Source organism: Heterodontus francisci, chromosome 13 (genome assembly GCF_036365525.1).
Source record: "Heterodontus francisci isolate sHetFra1 chromosome 13, sHetFra1.hap1, whole genome shotgun sequence".
Lineage (NCBI taxonomy): Eukaryota > Metazoa > Chordata > Chondrichthyes > Heterodontiformes > Heterodontidae > Heterodontus > Heterodontus francisci.
The window spans coordinates 104,245,151-104,265,019 of record NC_090383.1 but is presented as its reverse complement, the minus strand read 5'-3'; the positions used below and the strand labels follow the sequence as shown (position 1 = coordinate 104,265,019).

The 19,869-nt window shown below is 41.9% G+C and overlaps 1 protein-coding gene across 1 annotated transcript in view; it reads right to left on the bottom strand.

Moving 5' to 3' along the window:
- Positions 1-19,869, bottom strand: part of prkd3 (protein kinase D3) — a 351,854-nt gene that overhangs the window by 19,355 nt on the left and 312,630 nt on the right. Inside the window, exons 13-14 of the mRNA XM_068045311.1 lie at positions 7,774-7,826; positions 4,679-4,751 (exon numbers count right to left, since the gene is read on the bottom strand). Coding sequence (XP_067901412.1) covers positions 4,679-4,751; positions 7,774-7,826 — 126 coding nt within the window. The remainder of the gene's footprint in view (positions 1-4,678; positions 4,752-7,773; positions 7,827-19,869) is intronic.

Below are 19,869 nucleotides of genomic sequence, written 5' to 3'. Positions count from 1 at the left end.
AATGTTTCTCAAACCCCAGCCCACCAAAAAAAATTATGATAGACGTGTTTTTATGCAGACAATAAAAGGGTTGGTTTTAGGGTCACTAGTTCCCTGTCATCGCAGGTGGAATCTCAGATGGGAACACACATTTTATTTTTGCACGTGTCAGGGCACAAATGTTCTGTGCTTCAAAAAGTTATATATTTTTTTTTGTTTATTCATGGGATGTGGACATCGTTGGCCAGGCCAGCATTTATTGCCCATCCCTAATTTCCCTCGAGAAGGTGGTGGTGAGCTGCCTCCTTGAACCGCTGCAGTCCATGTGGGGTAGGTACACCCACAGTGCTGTTAGGAAGGGAGTTCCAGGATTTTGACCCAGCGACAGTGAAGGAACGGCGATATAGTTCCAAGTCAGGATGGTGTGTGACGTGGAGGGGAACTTGCAGGTGGTGGGTTTTTTTAGTTTTTTTAGTTTTAGAGATACAGCACTGAAACAGGCCCTTCGGCCCACCAAGTCTGTGCCGACCATCAACCACCCACTTATACTAATCCTGTACTAATCCCATATTGCTATCACATCCCCACCTGTCCCTATATTTTCCCTACCACCTACCTATACTAGGGGCAATTTCTAATGGCCAATTTACCTATCAACCTGCAAGTCTTTGGCATGTGGGAGGAAACCGGAGCACCCGGAGGAAACCCACACAGACACAGGGAGAACTTGCAAACTCCACACAGGCAGTACCCAGAATTGAACCCGGGTCGCTGGAGCTGTGAGGCTGCGGTGCTAACCACTGCGCCACTGTGCCGCATGGGTGTTCCCATGCATTTGCTACCCTTCCAGGCGGTAGAGGTCATGGGTTTGGAAGGTGCTAAGGAGACTTGGTGCGTTGCTGCAGTGCATCTTGTAGATGGTACACACTGCTGCCACTGTGCGTCGGTGGTGGAGGGAGTGAATGTTTGTAGATGGGGTGCCAATCAAGTGGGCTGCTTTGTCCTGGATGGTGTCGAGCTTCTTGAGTGTTGTTGGAGCTGCACCCATCCAGGCAAGTGGAGAGTATTCCATCACACTCCGGACTTGTGCCTTGTAGATGGTGGACAGGCTTTGGGGAGTCAGGAGGTGAGTTATTCGCCACAGGATTCCTAGTGTCTGACCTGCTCTTGTAGCCATGATATTTATATGGCTACTCCAGTTCAGTTTCTGGTCAATGGTAGCCCCTAGGATGTTGATAGTGGGGGATTCAGCGATCATAATGCCATTGAATGTCACGGGGAGATGGTCATTGCCTGGCACTTGTGTGGCGCGAATGTGACTTGCCACTTATCAGCCCAAGCCTGGATATTGTCCAAGTATTGCTGCATTTCTACACGGACTGCTTCAGTATCTGAGAAGTCATGAATGGTGCTGAACATTGTGCAATCATCAGCGAACATCCCCACTTATGATTGAAGGAAGGTCATTGATGAAGCAGCTGAAGATGGTTGGGCCTAGGACACTACCCTGAGGAACTCCTGCAGTGATGTCCTGGAGCTCAAATGATTGACCTCCAACAACCACAACCATCTTCCTTTGCGCTAGGTATGACTCCAGCCAGCGGAGGGTTTTCCCCTGATTCCCATTGACAGTTTTACTAGGGCTCCTTGATGCCATACTCAGTCAAATGCTGCCTTGATGTCAAGGGCAGTCACTCTCACCTCTTGAGTTCAGCTCTTCTGTCCATGTTTGAACCAAGGCTATAATGAGGTCAGGAGCTGGGTGGCCCTAGCGGAACCCAAACTGAGTGCCACTGAGCAGGTTATTGCTAAGCAAGTGCCGCTTGATGGCACTGTTGATGACACCTGCCATCACTTTACTGATGATTGAGAGTAGGCTGATGGGGCGGTAATTTGCCGGGTTGGACTTGTCCTGCTTTGTGTGAACAGGACATACCTGGGTAATGTTGCACATTGCAGGGTAGATGCCAGTGTTGTAGCTGTATTGAAACAGCTTGGCAAGGGGCACGGCAAGTTCTGGAGGACAGGTCTTTAGTACTATTGCCGGAATATTGTCAGGGCCCATAGCCTTTGCAGTATCCAGTGCCTTCAAGTCATTTCTCGATATCACGCGGAGTGAATCAAATTGGCTGAAGACTGGCATCTGTGATGCTGGGGACTTCAGGAGGAGGCCGAGATGGATCATCAACTTGGCACTTTTGGCTGAAGATTGTTGCAAATGCTTCAGCCTTATCTTTCGCACTGATGTGCTAGGCTCCCCCATCATTGGGGATGGGGATATTTGTGGAGCCATCTCCTCCAGTTAGTTGTTTAATTTTCCACCACCATTCACGGCTGGATGAGGCAGGACTGCAGAGCTTAGATCTGATCTTTTGGTTATGGGATCGCTTAGCTCTGTCTATCGCATGCTGCTTACGCAGTTTGGCACGCAGATAGTCCTGTGTTGTAGCTTCACCAGGTTGACACCTCATTTTGAGGTATGCCTGGTGCTGCTCCTGGCATGCCCTCCTGCACTCTTCATTGAACCAGGGTTGGTCTCTTGGCTTGTTAGTGTGGGGGATCTGCCGGGCTGTGAGGTTACAGATTGTGGTTGAGTCCAATTCTGCTGCTGCTGATGGCCACAGCGCCTCATGGATGCCCAGTTTTGTATTGCTAGATCTGTTCAAAATATCTCCCATTTAGCACGGTGGGTAGTGCCACACAACACGAAGGAGGGTATCCTCAATGTGAAGGCGGGACTTCGTCCCCACGACGACTGTGCGGTGGTCACTCCTACCAATACTGTCATGGACAGATGCTTCTGCGGCAGGCAGATTGGTGAGGATGAGGTCAAGTATGTTTTCCCCTCACCACCTGCCGCATACCCAGTCTAGCAGCTGTGTCCTTTAGGACTTGGCCAGCTCAGTCAGTAGTGGTGCTACCAAGCCACTCCTGATGATGGACATTGAAGTCCCCCACCCAGAGTACATTCTGTGCCCTTGCCACCCTCAGTGCTTCCTCCAAGTGCTGTTCAACATGGAGGAGTACTGAGTCATCAGCCGAGGGAGGATGGTAGGTGGTAATCAGCAGGAGGTTTCCTTGTCCATGTTTGACCTGATGCCATGAGACTTCATGGGGTCCAGAGTCGATGTTGAGGACTCCCAGGGCAACACCCTCCCTACTGTATACCACTATGTCACCACCTCTGCTAGGTCTGTCCTGCCGGTAGGACAGGACATACCCGGGGATGGTGATGGCAGTGTCTGGGACATTGTCTGTCAGGTATGATTCTGTGAGTATGACTATGTCAGGCTGTTGCTTGACTCGTCTGTGGGACAGCTCTCCTAACTTTGGCACAAGCCCCCAGATGTTAGTGAGGAGGACTTTGCAGGGTCGACAGGGCTGGGTTTGCCATTGTCGTTTCCGGTGCCTAGGTCGATGCCGGGTGGTCCGTCTGGTTTCATTCCTTTTTATTGACTTTGTAGCGGTTAGATACAACCGAGTGGCTTGCAAGGTCATTTCAGAGGGCATGTAAGAGTCAACCACATTGCTGTGGGTCTGGAGTCACATGTAGGCCAGACCAGGTAAGGACAGCAGATTTCCTTCCCTAAAGGACATTAGTGATCCAGATGGGTTTTTACAACAATCGACAATGGTTTCATGGCCATCATTAGACTAGCTTATACAAGTTAGTATAAGTTAATAAGTTAAGGGGAAGAACAATCACATGCAAAGTTTAGCATTTTACACCATACATTCAATATTGAGTTTTTCCCCAAGTTCATTGAAATTGTATTTTGGATAGTTTCCCAACTGTGTTCTTTCTAAACTGATCAAGTACAAGTAGTTTGATGATTCTGGAATACCTTTTGTGATTATTAAAAGTCTGAATTTTAAGGATTTCAGAGGAAAAATTTGAATCTTCTCAATGCCTTATGTAAAACTGCTCAAAGAGAGGTTAAAGCTCTAATTCTGTGTAGACAATAAGCACTGGAATCAGAGATTTGATAGTGTGACAGTAGACTTTGCTGGTCACATGCCATTTTTCAAATACAATCCCTTCATCTTTCTACGTATTCAGAAAAAGACACCCAATATTATATGATGCCAAGTTGATCTGTTACAGTTGGCATTAGGTATGCATGTATAACTCGGGTCACTCTCACTCTGACTTTTTGTTCCTCTCCGTGGTGAGATGCTTAGTTTCTGTTTGTGTTTCCCCGGAAAGCCAGTCAATAACAGGAACCCAGCCTATGGAGAAGTGCTGGCATGAACCAGTCTTACCATCTAATACCACTAAAAGCCCTGTTACAGGCATCTTGGAAATCTACCAATGCTAAGTAGGCTTCTCAGATCCCAGAATTTTTCATCCCAAATAAGGCATGTCTGTCATAGTGATCTCACCAATTCTGTCCTTGTTCAACTCCTCTGCATATTGTATTCATTGCCTCCCACATAAAACGCAAGAGTATGTATAACTTTCAGTTTCATGGGTAAAAACAGAGGCAAGAAAGTAGCAAATGAAAGTATATTCAGCTTAAGATACAACTTAAGCTGTGCTTGTATGAGTAAGTTGACTTGGCAGTTGTTGGGCTTTCATGCGGTACTCATGTGTACTTGGATAAATTAATGTTGCTGTGACTGGTTTACAACCACAAGCACTGTTGTTTAAAAAGACGAAAATATTGATTGCCATGACCAGGAGTACTGTGTAACTTACCGCCATATACTATTCCAAACTGCCCTGAACCCAGCACCTCATCAGCAAAGATCTGGTACACCGAGCTGATATCCTGTAACAAAGATCGTGCAAGGTTGAAACAAAAAGCAGCGTGTGAATAATTTATGTGATCATCTGTCCTTTCTGGTAGGCTTCTCTGCTGCCCCTGCACTGCCCACACAACCACATGTTCCTGTTGATGCATGAACTGTGGGTGTCTGCCAATAGTCAAATATATGAGTTTGAGCTGGTAGGAACGCTAAGGCTACAAAGATCTGCAGCATAAGTTTATCATTTTACTTTGAATGATATTCAGGCGGCTTCTTGAGACCACTAAATAGGAAGCTGTAGTTAACAGCATGGATCTTAGACAGGATACTAATGGAATTGATTCACTGAGGAACTGGGGTTTTACAGTAACCGCAATGTTGAAAATGGTGTGCCGAGAAGTCAGCCTGGTTCAGAAAAGGCAAAGATGTTGACTCCAACATTACTCATCAGTAGCGGTCAAGCTATGACCACAGTGTTGGGAAACCTGTGCCTAACCACTGCATTTAACGCACACAACAGTTTAAAAAAAAGTCAAGAGCTGCTACAATTATACTTTAAAAACCCAAGTTTGTTTTACAATTCAGATTTTTTTTTGCATGGGGCTCTTGTCCCATTTCTGTAAACACTGATTGTTTTATTTACAGGGAAGGTGTTTTGTTGTTACAACAGAGTGCAGCCAACTGGGCCAAGCTGCCACATTTGATAAAACTAATGAAAATCAAACCTAGACGAACAGTAGTAAATGAAATGGCACACTGCAAGAAAACATAAATGTCATATATACTCTATGAATGGTGCTGAACTAGCTTATGGTGAAGCTGAGACACATCCAAGGAGGTTAGTAAAGTCAACACTTATTGGCCCAGAATTTTCTTGAAAGTTGTGCCAAAATAATCAAGCATGACCTAATTGCGATTATCAAAGTAAACGATTGAGGAAATTTGCGTGCAAGTGACTTAACCCATTTTTACACTATGCCAGAGTTTCCTTGATCTTGTGTTAATGCTGCAAAACTTCCGCCAAACACTCTGCCACTCATTAACATAATACTGCCCCCAAGCAGAAATCCAGAGAATGCAAGTTGTTTGCATTTGAACCAGTTCTGAACAGGCTGTAACTTTACACACAAAATTTCTGGTGCAACAAGGCCCAAAGTAATTTTTCTGGTGCTTTATGGCAATTTTTAAAGCAATTTTTGTTATATTTCTCCTCACTGAAATCTGTACTGTATTTTTGTATCATTCATGCATTTTTATGGCATCAGAATTAGTGACATTAGAAATGGCAAAACTTCAACAAATGCATTTTCTTAAACATGCTCTGCTGAATGTATATAAATGATGTTTTAATGGCTTTGAACTTTAACTTGCATTCTGAAGAGGAACTTCAAGGGGACTACGGCGCAAATGTGATGCTTTCCTCAGGCCTAAGCACTTATGCTGATTGTCCATTTGCTTATGCCAGTTTTTACATTCTGGGGCATGCTAAAAATGGTATTCTCAGGAAATTTCGCCGCAAGTACTGGTCAATGAGATCGGCGTAAAGAAGTGTAAATTTTGGTGCAACTCGCTTGTTGCGCCTTTTGAGGAAATTCTGGGCCAAGACCCACAAGCCTAGTTTCTCACCTTTGAGTTATGAGGATAGACACCACATTGGGTGTGATGAACAAGTAAAATGAATCACCAGAGTTATGGAAGCAAGGCCTTAAGTGATTCCATTATATGAAGAGACAATTGGGAACTGTGATAGTTGTAGTTTTTTAATGAATAAACCAAGATGGGCTGAATAGCCACGTTCTTGTTCAAGAGGGGACAGATTGGTTTATACATAGTCCAACATCGCTGAGCAATTATGTAGACTGAAACAGCGGGTCAACAGGATAATACAAATAAGGCAAATAGCACAAAGAGAGACTATTTGGCTCATGACGTCTGTGCCAATACTTTTCTCCATGTCTGTTCCTACTCTCCTACTTGCTCCCCTTTAAATATTCTCTTTCAAGCAAGTACTTGTGGTCTGAGTAACAGAATTACACTTTCTAACCACGCCAGTGCTAAGTACGTTTTTCTACCTCCCGCTTCAATTCTACTTGTGATCACTTTAAATTTGTTCCCTCTTGTTAACATCCCACAGACCAGCAAAAACAATCTATTACCATTATATCTATTTAAGACCTACAAAATCTTGAAGGCATTCACCTGGTCAACCTGAAAGCTTCTCAGCTATAGTGAAAAAAAGCTCCAACTTTTCAAGTCTCTCCACCTAACTATAAACCTCTTCCTTGCAAACATCCTATTCAATCTACACTCCCAACTTTTTTGTTAACTCTATATCCCTCCTATAAAGGAATATGCAAAACTGCAACTGAGACCTGGAATTTTCTTGAATTCAACTTCAGCACCCTTCCTTTGTTTCTGGAACAAAACAAGGATTCTGTTTTGCCTTTTTATGACGTTATCTACTTCCGATGCCACCTTTGATGGCTTATTCATCTATATAATGTTCTTCTCTTCTTCATTTAAAAACTTACTGTTTCCTTTCCCTTTACTCACTCCTAAAATGCATTACTTCACATTTGTCCACATTGAACTGTATCTGCCACTTACCTACCCAATCTGCTAGCTTATCAATGTCCCGATTGCCACTTGTCATACCCAATTTGTTTGTTTTCTTGCATGGATTACAATATTGTTTTCCCTAACTTTGAAAGTCTATATCATTCATATATGTGCTTGTCTTTTGTATATATATTTAGAACAATGATGACCTTGTCAAATGCTTTTTAAAATTCTATATAAACCTTATCCACTGCATTACCTTTATCTGCGATCCTCTGCTAATTTCTTCAAAGAACTCTGCAAGACCATTAGAAAAGCAATGCTCAATGGCCCTGATTGACTTGTTCTTTAAGTGCTTAGTAATTTGTCCTGTATTATAGATTCTAACAGTTTATCAACAAATTAAGAAAGATTAACTGGCCTATAATTTCCTGTCTTAAATTGCAAATTATTGAAGCACCTGGGGGGGAATAAAGGCCGACTTACCACATTCTCCTGGACTTGGCAGTTAGATACAGAAATGCTGAGAGTCAGGTCTTCTGTGGAAAGAGTGACAAAGACGGACTTAAATGGGCAGAGTTGAATTAAGATTATTCAGCAGCAGAATTACGTCGATATCATCACAATTACTGTTTCTCTATTACACAGGGTTACATGGATTGTGAAGCACAGAAACAGGCCATTCAGCCCAAATGCTGGTTTTTATGCTCCACACTAGCATCCTCCCACCCAACTTTACCTAATCCTATCAAGATACCCTTTTATTCTTTTCTCGTGTTAATCTAGCTTCCCCTTAAATGCATCAATTTGCCTTAATGCTTGTAGTTCCTCTCCTGTTCCTCTATTTCACAACACAACTCACTGCCACTGAAGCAATTATAACTTAATGTGCACAAATTATGATTTGCACAACCGGTGGATAGTATTTTTCTTCTGGCTCCTTAAATCCCTCTTTCAGCACAAATTATTCCTTGAGAGCAGGTGTGTCCTGTTCCCAGGTTTCCGCAACTAGATGGCAGCAGCTTCTCAAACAGCTTCTCCAACCTAAGAACAATGACATTGAGCTAGGAAATCTGAAAACAGAGCCTCATATTTCAGTTGTAAAATAATCTATAGGCTACTACCAGGCTGCCTTACAGCATTTACGCCTCCACAAAAAAAAAGAAATAATGATGAATAAGTGACCTGGAAGATTGATTTTATGTGTGGTTCAGATTGGATGCAACAAAGAGTGGGAGAGGAGAGAAAGTGAGCAATGCATAAATTAGCATACAGGATGTGGACAGAAGTATAATTTACAATTTTGCCAGGAGATCTCAGAAGGAACAAAGAAATCTAGAATCAGAGTAGGTCATTCAGCCCATTGAGGTGGCTCCATCATTTGGTCAGTCATGGAGCTTCTTTTTAATCATAGAAAACATAGAAAAATAGGAGCAGGAATAGGCCATTTGGCCCTTCGAGCCTGCTCCGCCACTCATTATGATCATGGTTGATCATCCAACTCAGTAGCCTGTTCTGGCTTTCGCCCCATACCCATTGCACCTGCATGCTTATCTTCAGTGACTGGTGTACGAGAACACCCAGGTCTCGCTGCACATTACCCTCTCTCAGTTTATAGCCATACATATAATAATCTGCCTTCCTGTTTTTGCTACCAAAGTGGATAACCTCACATTTATCCACATTATACTGCATCTGCCATGCGTTAGCCCACTCACTCAACTTGTCCAAATCACCCTGAAGCCTCTCTGCATCCTCGTCACAACTCACCCTCCCACCCAGTTTTGTGTCATCTGCAAATTTGGAGATATTACATTTAGTTTCCTCATCTAAATCATTAATGTATATTGTGAATAGCTGGGGTCCTAGCACCGATCCCTGTGGTACCCCACTAGTCTCTGCCTGCCATTCGGAAAAAGACCCATTTATCCCTACTCCTTGCTTCCTGTCCGCCAACCAATTTTCTATCCATCGCAATACACTATCCCCAATCCCACGCGCTTCAATTTTACATGCTAATCTCTGATGTGGGACTTTGTCGAAAGCCTTCTGAAAGTCCAAATAAACCACATCCACTGGCTCCCCCTCATCAACTCTACTAGTTACATCCTCGAAGAATTCTAGTAGAGTTTGATCTCGTAGAATTCTAGTAGAATCCCAACTCCTTGACCTTTGTCCGTATCCCTTAATATCTTTACTTCCCAAGTAAACAAGTCTCTTGCTCTATCTACCTTTTAAGCACTTCAATTGGTTTTACATCTAGTTTATACCTGATAATTCAAAATTATTTTTATGCCAATTTTGCATTATCCAGTAATTCAAACTAAGGAATATAAAATAGTAACTTAGTGCTAAAACTTAATCAGATAATATGAATTAAGTAGCTCTGAATTAAGTAGACTGCGTGATCTTCTGAGACAATGCATTTCACATCATTGCAATGCTTTATGTGAATTTCTTAGCTGTTTTCAAGTGAAACCAGAAAAGATTATTACTCCCTTACTTTCTATGCCCTCATTAAAAAGAGTTGTTCCTTACCCTGTCAATTCCCATCTACTACTTGGAACTGCTCAAATTCCAAGGACAATAAACCAATTTGCATCAGTCTCGCATCACAGCTAACTCCCTTGATCCTTGGTTTCACCTTAGTGAATCTCTGTTGGACTGTCTCTAAGACCTTGTTAATGTGAAGATGCAAAAACTGAATGCAATGCTCCAAGTGAGATCTGACTAGAACTTTGAATACCAAAGCAGCACTTCCTTGCTTTTGAAAAGTTTATAGAACAGGAGAGTTCCATCCATCCCATCACATTTATCTTGACTCTTTGGCAGGGATATTCCAAAAACTTCAGTAGAACCCCAGCATCCTGCTTGGCTTTTTGTTTATTTCTTGCTCCTCCAATGGAGTGTTTTTTATTGGCTTACCTACCTGAACTCAGAAATCCTTTAGTTCATCCCCACCTCCTGGTGCTTCCCCATTTAAACTGCATACCTCTCAAAATGCTCTATGTTAAGGAGTGTGATGGAATCGCCTCTACTTGCCTGAATGAGTGCAGCTCCAATGACAATCAAGAAATTCAACACCATCCAGGAAAAAGCAGCTTGTTTGATCAGTACCCCATCAACCACCTTAAAAATTCACTCCCATCATCACCACTGGCACAAACATGGCTGCAGTGTGTACCAACTACAAGATGAACTCGGCAAGGCTTCTTTGGCGATACCTACCAAACCCACAACCTCTACCATCTAGAAGGACAAAGGCAGAAGGTGCATGGGAACACCATCAACTTCAAGTTCCCCTCCAAATCACACATTGTCCTGACTTGCAAAGATAACGGAGCTGGCTGGGTCAACATCCTGGAACTCCCTCCTCAACAGCACATCTTCATCATCTTGAAACCTCAGAGATAAACTTTCTCTATTCTCAAATCCAGATACATATAGATGATGAAAATCTGGGACCACACTGCTTCCTGGGAGACATCACTTGTCACTACCTGAAAATGTCCCTTTTATCTTCGCTCTCTGCTTTTAAATTCCCAATCATTTCCTTTGTTACACCACAATCTGTCTCCAACTCCACATGCCTCAATTTTAACTGGCAAATTCTTGAACAGAATCTTATCAAAATTCTTCTAAAAATTCAAATATGTATCAATTGATCTTTTTACCATCCCAGTGACTGAAGAACTCTCTTAGGCTAGGCAGCCATAACATACTTTCACAAAACTATGTGGACTCTCTAACTTATACTTTTCTAAGTACTGTGCCTTTTATAATGGATTCAAGCAATTTCTCCACAGCTGACATTAAATTCATTGTCTTGTAATTATTTGGTTTGTCCTTTACTTCATTTTTGTGAAGTATCCAGATTAACAAGAGCATTAGAGCAGATCGGGGCTAGGCTGCTTGCCGATTACCATTTTCTACTGAATTTTACTGCACTATGCAAACTTTGCTGCTCTTGCTTATTTCCTGGTAGCAAGTTCTTTCGTGGTTTTGACACAGCTCTGGAAGGAAGATATTAAATGTTCACTTTCTTGGGCGGAGAAAATAGTGTGTGTGAACATAAAGCAGGAAAATAAAAATAAAAATGGGGCACAGAAAAAAAAAGTGATTTTCCAATAAAACAAACATTAACTGGATCAGAGGGATTAACAGCAGCCTTTCATCAATACTCAATGAAATACATCAAATTTAAGCACTTCTGTAAATTTAAAATGTAACTTGTTAAAAGTACGAACAAAACCTCCTTCCAGTTCAACTGGTCCCAAATCTCATTTTAATAAACTCTAATTTGAAAAAAAACAAAGTTGAACCTCTTGTTTTCAACTAATTCCAGCCAACAGTTAGCATTGTATTATCATGTTATGACAAGTTTAATAATAACCCCTGGAAAGCAGCTGGTAGCTGCCACAATAAATTTGTGCTTGGTAAGTGTGTGGGACAGTAAATTTGTCACAAAAATTTAAGTTCTCAGTTAAGTCTTTGAGGACCAAAGTCAGATCTTTCACCGATACACTTTTTTTTTTGGTAAATTTCATGAAAATTCTAATTGAGGTGTGCTCTTTGATTACGTACAACAGAGTATTGCTAGGGCACAGTTTCTCATCTATGATTTCTTATAAGGTGAATTACTAATCTTATCTTTTTTGCCAGACAGATGCACAGTGGAAGCTAGGCACTTCTGATGAAAGGAAGCAAAATAACTAAACTTTGCACAGAGGTTACAGGAAAATTAACAGGACATTTTAAAAGTTGAAATGTCTCTGAGTAGTCAAAGCAGTGCAGGGTTATGGTAACATAAACATTATGAACTAGGAATCCAGATACTGGGCTAATGACACAGCGACATGAGTACAAATCCCATCAAGGTAGCTAGGAAATTTAAATTCAATCAATTAAATAAATCTGGAATAAAAAAAGTCAGCATTAGTAATGGTGACCATGAAACTATGGGATTGTCATTAAAAACCCATCTGATTCACTAATATCCTTCAAGAAAGACAGACTTGCATTTATATAACGCTTTTCATGACCACCAGACATCTCAAAGTGCTTTACAGCCAATGAAATACTTTTGAAACATAGCCACTGTTGTAGTGCAGGAAAAGGATTCAGGAAAGGATCTCCGACATCCTTACCTGGTCTGACCTATGTGTGACTCCAAACCCACACCAATGTAGGTGATTCTTAAATGCCCTCTGAAATGGCCGAGCAAGTCACTCAGTTGTAATCAAGAAGGTGGCTCACCACCTTTTCAAGGGCAATAAAAGACGATCTTGTCAGCGATGCCCATAAACCAGAGAAAGAATAAAGAAGTACTAACATTCTTGTCTCCAAGGATGCAAATCTGAGTCTAATCTGGCTGAGATACAGCCATTAAAAGGTCTTGTCAGATTCAGATTCCATTTAGCCAGAAGCAATGATGATGAGTCAGCAGGAGCAAAAGCCACCAAGCCAGTTATATCAACACCGATGAGCTTGAATTGAATGTGCAGAGGTCAGAAATGTCACTTGGCATGACAGTTCCCAAAGGCCCAGATTCATCAGTGGTGATGACAGTGAAACTGTAAACGTTTGCCATCATTACTCCACTTAAAAGTTGATAAGTCACCAGGACCGTATGAGATGCATTTGAGGATACTGAGGGAAGTAAGGGTGGAAATTGTGGACGTATTGGCCATAAACCTCCAATCCTCCTTAGATACAGGGGGTGGTACTACAGGACTAGAGAACTGCAAAATGTTACACCCTTGCTCAAAGAAAGGATGGTGGGAAAGCTTTTAGAAATGATAATTCGGGCAAAATTAACAGTCACTTGGACAAATGCGGATTAATTAAGGAAAGCCAGCACGGATTTGTTCAGGGAAAACCGTGTTTAACTGACTTAATTGGGTTTTTTGAAGAGGTAACAGAGAGGGTTGATGAGGGTAATACAGTTGATGTGGTGTACATGGACTTACAAAAGGCGCTTGATAAAGTACCACATAGGTTTGTTAGCAAAGTTAAAGCCCATAAAATAAAAGGAACAGTGGCAGCATGGATACGAAGTTGGCTGAATGACAGGGAACAGACAGTAGCAGTGAACGGTTGTGTTTCAGACTGGAGGAAGGTATATAGTGGTGTTCCCGAGGGGGTCAGTGTTAGCTCCACTGTTTTTCTTGAGTTATATTAATGACCTAGACTTGGGTGTGCAAGGCACAATTTCAGAATTTGTGGATGACACAAAACTTGGAAGTACTGTAAACTGTGAGGAGGATACAGATAAACATCAAGAGGACCTAGACAAGCTGGTGTAATGGGTGAACACGTGGCAGATGGAATTTAATGCAGCGAACTGTGCAGTGATTGATTTTGGCAGGAAGAACAACGAAAGTCAATAAAATAAAAAAGGGTACAATTCTATAGCGGGTACAGGAGCAGAGGGACCTGGGGAGTGTATATGCACAAATCATTGAAGGTGGCAGGGCAGGTTGAGAAAGCGATTAATAAAGCACACAGGTTCCTAGGCTTTATAAACACAAGCATAGAGTTCAAAAGCAAGGAAGTTATGAAGAACCTTTATAAAACACTGGTTCAGTCTCAGCTGGAGTAGTGTGTCCAATTCCGGGCACCACACTTTGTGAAGGATGTGAAGGCATTGGAGAGGTTTCAGAAAAAATTCATGAGAATAGTTCCAAGGGATGAGGAACTTCAGTTACGTGGGCAGATTGGAGAAGCTGGAGCTGCTCTCCTTGGAGAAAAGAAGATTAAGAGGAGATTTGATAGAGGTGTTTAAAATCATGAGGGGTCTGGACAGAGTAATAGGGTGGAAGAGCCGATTTAAGGCAAAATAAAAGCAAAATACTGCGGATACTGGAAATCTGAAATAAAAACAAAGCACTAGAAATACTCAGCAGGTCTGGCAGCATCTGTGGAGAAATAAGCAGAGTTAACATTTCAGGTCTGTGACCTTTCATCAGAACTGGCAAACGTTAGAAATGTAATAAGTTTTTAGCAAGTGAAGCAGGGGTGGGGTGGTGAGGGGGGGGGGGGGAAAAGAGGGGGGAGAAAAGGGAACAAAAGGGAAGGTGCGTGATAGGGCAGAGGGCAGAAGAGATTAAATGACAAAGATGTCACGGGACGAAGGCAAAGGGAGTGCTAATGGTGTGATGAAAGACAAAGCATTAGTCCAGAATGTTAATGACAGAATAATGAACAGTCCAAAAGCACAAACATGAAAAATCAAGTTTAAGGCAGGCACATGGTTAAAAAATAATAATTAAAAAGGCCAGTCGTGCTCTGAAATTATCAAACGCAATGTTGTGTACGGAAGGCTGGAGAGTGTCTAATCAGAAAATGAGGTGCTGTTCCTCGAGCTTGTATTGATGTTCACTGGAACACTGCAGCAGACCAAGGACAGAAATGTGGGTGTGAGGGCAGGCTGTTGAATTGAAATGGCAAGCAACCGGAAGCTAGGTGACACGGAGATTGCTAGGTCTTTGTGGGCAGCTTTCATTAAGTCTAGCAGCGAGCCATTGCTTTGCCACTCATTGGAAAATCCAGCCCAATATTAGCCAGGTCCTCCAGAAAGAAGATAAAAACATACAAACTAAGAGCAGGAGTAGGCTGTTCGGCCCTTCGAGCCCGCTCCATCATTGTATTAGATCATGGCTGCTCTGTTTGTGGACACAACTCCACTTACCTGCCTAGCCCGATACCCTTTGATTCCCTTGTTTATCAAAAATCTGTCTACCTCTGCCTTAAAAACATTCAATGACCCGGCCTCCAACTCTCTCCGAGAGTTCCACAGACTCACGACCCCCAGAGCAAAAAATTCTCCTCATCTGTTTTAAATGGGAGACCCCATATTTTAAACTGTGCCCCCTAGTTTTAGTCTCTCCCACAAAGGGAAACATCCTTTCAACATCCACCCTGTCAAGTCCCCTCAGGATCTTATATGTTTCAATAAGATCACTTCTCATCCTTCTAAACTCCAATGAATACAGACCCAACCTGTCTAATCTTTCCTCATAGGATAGCCTTCTCATCCAAGGAATCAGTCAAGTGAACCTTCTCTGAACTGCTTCCAATTAAATTATATCAATTAGATCTCATTTTCCCTGAAGGAACAGAGTGCACAAGCCACAATGACACACTGCCTGGCAGACAAAAGGAGGGCAACACTTGCATGTAATCAATCTTGGGGGAAGGTGCAGAAAGTAGCATCATACAGCACAGAGGGAGATCATTCAGCCCACTGTGCCTGCACCAGCTCTCAGAAAGAGCTACCAAATAGTCCCACTCCCTTGCTCTTTCCTAATAGCCTTACAATTTTTTCTTCTTTAAATAAGAGTTACAATACCCTTTTGAAAATAACCACTGAATTTGCTTTGATCACCCTTTCAGGCAATGCATTCCAGATCATAACTTGATAAGTAAAACATTTCTCCTCATCTCCCACCTGGCTTTATTGCCAGTTATTTTAAATCTGTGTCCTCTGGTTACTGACCCTCAAGAAGGAAAAACAGATTTTTAAAAAGCCATTAATGGCTGGTTCAACTTGAGTGGGAAACCTTCGGAAACTTTCTGGAATACATGTTCACTTGAGGGCCATTCAACATTACACACCATCACGAGTCTATGCTTGTCTAATCCAATATTTCGAATCATACAAATGAAATCTACATTTAAAAGTGAATACTTTAAATGGTATCAATTGTTCAAAAAGATGCTGCACAGTAGATAGGAAGATCGTCTGAATTCAATTGAGTTACAAATTAAGGCGTTATTCGCCACTATCCTTTCTCATGCTCACTGTAATGAACAATGTGTATTGAAAGATTGCAAAACAAAAAGCCATGGCAGTATACAGAACTATCAGGGAGAGACACACACAGACCAATCATCAACCAGGAATTGCAACACCATTCATTCATGTCCAATAGAACACCATACTAATTGGGCAAATAGCCATTAGATGATCATAAATTTAAGTTTTCCCCTCACCTTTTGAATCAAAATAAATATCTACCTTCTAGACTCTCCCATCTAACAGTTGGCACACACAAAAAAACATGGAGGCTTTACAAAGTGGTGTCACACATAATGTTACAATGGTCAGTTCCACCAGAGCCTCTCGGCTCCTGACCTCATTACATCCTTGAGAGCTGAGATAACAGGTAAGGTGAGAATGATTACCCTGGACATCAAGGCAGCATTTGACAGATCTTCAGCTGCTTCATCAATGACCTTCCCTCCATCATAAGGTCAGAAGTGGGGATGTTCGCTGATGATTGTATGATGTTCAGTACAAATCGCAGCTCCTCAGACACTGAAGCAGTCTATGTCCATATGCAACAAGATCCCGACAACATTCAGGCTTGGACTGATATGTGGCGTGAATGTTACTTGCCACTTAAGTGCCAGGCAATGACTATCTCCAATAAGAGAGAATCTAACCATCTCCCCATGGGCATTACCATCACTGAATCTCCACTATCAACATCCTGGGGGTTACCATTGACCAGAAATGAACTGGAGCTGCCACTTAAATACAGTGGCTACAAGAGCAGGTCAGAGACTGGGAATTCCGCAGCGAACAACAAACATTCACTCCCTCCACCACGGATGCACAGTGGCAGCAATGTGTACCATCTACAAGATACACTGCAGCAATTCGCCAAGGCTCCTTCATCAGCACCTTCCAAACCTGCAGCTTCTACTATCTAGAAGTACAAGGGCAGCAGACGCATGGGAACACCACCACCTGCAAGTTCCCCTCCAAGTCACACGCCACCCTGACTTGGAACTATATCACTGTCGCTGGATCAAAATCCTGGAACTCACTCCATAAAAGCACTGTGGGTGTACCTGTACCAGATGGACTATAGCGGTTCAATAAGGCAACTCATCACTATCTTCTGAAGGAAAATTAGGGATGGGCAACAAATGCTGGCCTTGCCAGTGATGCTCACATCCCATGTAAGAATTTTTGAAAACTATGATACTATTTTCCTAAACATCCAGGGACAGTTGTACCCCCAAAAACAATCAATTTGGCCAAATTTTCTTTTCAAATAATCCCCCTTTTTAAAAAAAAATTAGATTGTCCCTTCAGCTGATCTTTGGTAATTCCAGAGTCCTATTGTGTTCAAGCAAACAGTTTATCATCCAGATTAGTGGGAATCTTGCACCAGTGCCTTAGCATCTAGTTAAACTAAAACCAGAACACACAACCCCTCTTTGGCTTCCGGAATCTTCAGTTACTGAACTTGCACTCATTTCAAAGCACAAAGCCTCCCAAAATTTCCTTTGGTCTCACCCTATTTCTGTTCCATCTGCAGCCCATTTGATGATATTTATGTGTAATCTGTGGCCTTCCATTTAGGGAATACAAGGTTTTCTTCTAGAAAACACAGTTTAGTTGACAATGTTAATATTTAGTTTACATTTACATGAAGCCAATTATATGACATGGTTTTCCCAATTAATGGGAAAAGAGAATGTAAATTGTGGAAGAAAGATGCTGGCTTCATACATTTGTTCTTAATCTGTCTCCTGTAAAGCCAGGGATCTAACTTGGCCAAGTGGACAGGTTGCAGATATGCTCACGGGCTGCTACCTATCCCTCTCTATATTCAGTTGCAGGATTGGCCTGGCATTACCAGTTGTCAAGTATCCCTCTCTGTGGGGACACATCTGGCTTGCACCAGATTTAAAGTCTTATCCGAAAGACAACACCTCCAACAGTGTAGCACTCCCCCTGTACTGCACTGGAATATCAGCCTGGATTTTTTTTGCTCAAGTTTCTGAAGTGGGACTTGACCCCACAACCTTCCGACTCAAAGGCAAGAGTGCTACCAACTAAGCCACAGCTGGCAAAAATAGAGAAATAATGTTTACATTTTCTAATAAGCCCTTTGAATTTCCACTATCACTCGTCCTTTAATAGATGTCTCCAGCTAGGATTATGAATTATACAGGCAGAGATTGTTCCATAATTAATACTACTCTAAAATCTGCTGAATACAGAATGCAGGTATACAGTACAGCAGGTTAACTAGTTTGTAAGTAACGCAATAAGATTCTGAAGCAGTTTCAATTAAATACAGTTCAGAAGATCAGAGTTCTCCAACATGAAGTATACTTTTGATGAACCTTGCCTAACCCTTTATCAGAGATTTGCAATTGTTTGATTTTCAGTAATGTTGTACACTGACTGAGCCTACTCCTTACATAACAAATTTTGAATTCAGTTATCATGCAAGTGTAAACCAGATGGTGCAATAACAATTAGGACTTTCTTTGTGATGTAAGATTGGAGGAGGGAAAGATAAGAGTAGTGTGTCAGATTTGAGGGTGGTTGTAGTCCAATAACTTACCTTACTACCCTTAGGCGAAGGATGGGAGAGATCAGCCAGTGTTCCTACTGCTGATCCACCTGGAGATACTCCTTTGTGTGGACAGTGGGTGAGGGCAGATTAAGGTGTCCTTCCCTCTTTTCTCCCCTTGTCCCACCACTGAACAGCCCGATTAACACTCAATACCATGTGAAAAATGGCCAATTGAATCAGATGTTAAAGGGGGGGCCAAAGACAGCCATGGAATGGTTTTACAGCAAATATCAACATATTAGGAGAGAAAAAAGAACGAATTTGCATTCATATAGCACCTTTCACACCCTGAGGGTGTCCAAAGCACTTCAAAGCAAATGAATTACTTATACAGTTGAGGTCACTCATGTTTGTATGTGTATACAGTAGCCAATACACAGCAAGATCCCACAAACTCTGAGATGAATACCAATTAATTTGTTTTTGTTGAGGTTGATTGAGGGATAATCATTGACCAAGACATCAGGAGAACTCCCTTGCTCATCTTCTAATGGTATCATTTTATGTTCACCTGAGAGGGCAGACAAGGCCTCAGTTCAACATCTCATCTCAAAAACAATATAGCACTCTCTCAGTATTCCTCTCAAGTGTCAGCCTAGATTACGTGTTCAATTCCTGTAGTGGGATTTGAACCCACAACCTCGAAAGAAACAAGAGTGCCACCACTGAGCCATGGCTAACAAAGAGAAAATTCAGGGGTGGGAGGTGGGGGTGCGAGGGCAGTGGGGTGAATGGGAAGAGAAGAAAATAGGTAAATTTAAGAAGTGCTAACGATGATGAGTTTACAACTAGAGTTTCTTTGAAAATTGGTCCAAGCATTTACAAAATAATGTTAAACTTGGCTGAGCCAGCAGTAAGCAAAAAAGAGGACATCACAACATTCCAGAATTCAGGAAACATTACCATTTATTAGTGACTCACTAAAACAAGTTTAAATTGAAAGACGATAAAAGTCTAACTCAAAAATAATCATTTCAATAAATGAAATTGACCAGTAATTTTAAAAAGCTACATGCCAAATTTTTCTCAAATATCACTGTGTTCACATACCAATCACCACAAAATACAACACCCCAACCCCAAAGAGCATAAGTAACAAAATCATATTTGGATATCACCAAAAAAATTAACTACATACTGTAATACACTCAGCTAATTCATCACTAAAACTGAAGCCTGGCACCAGAACTGTGTGATCCTC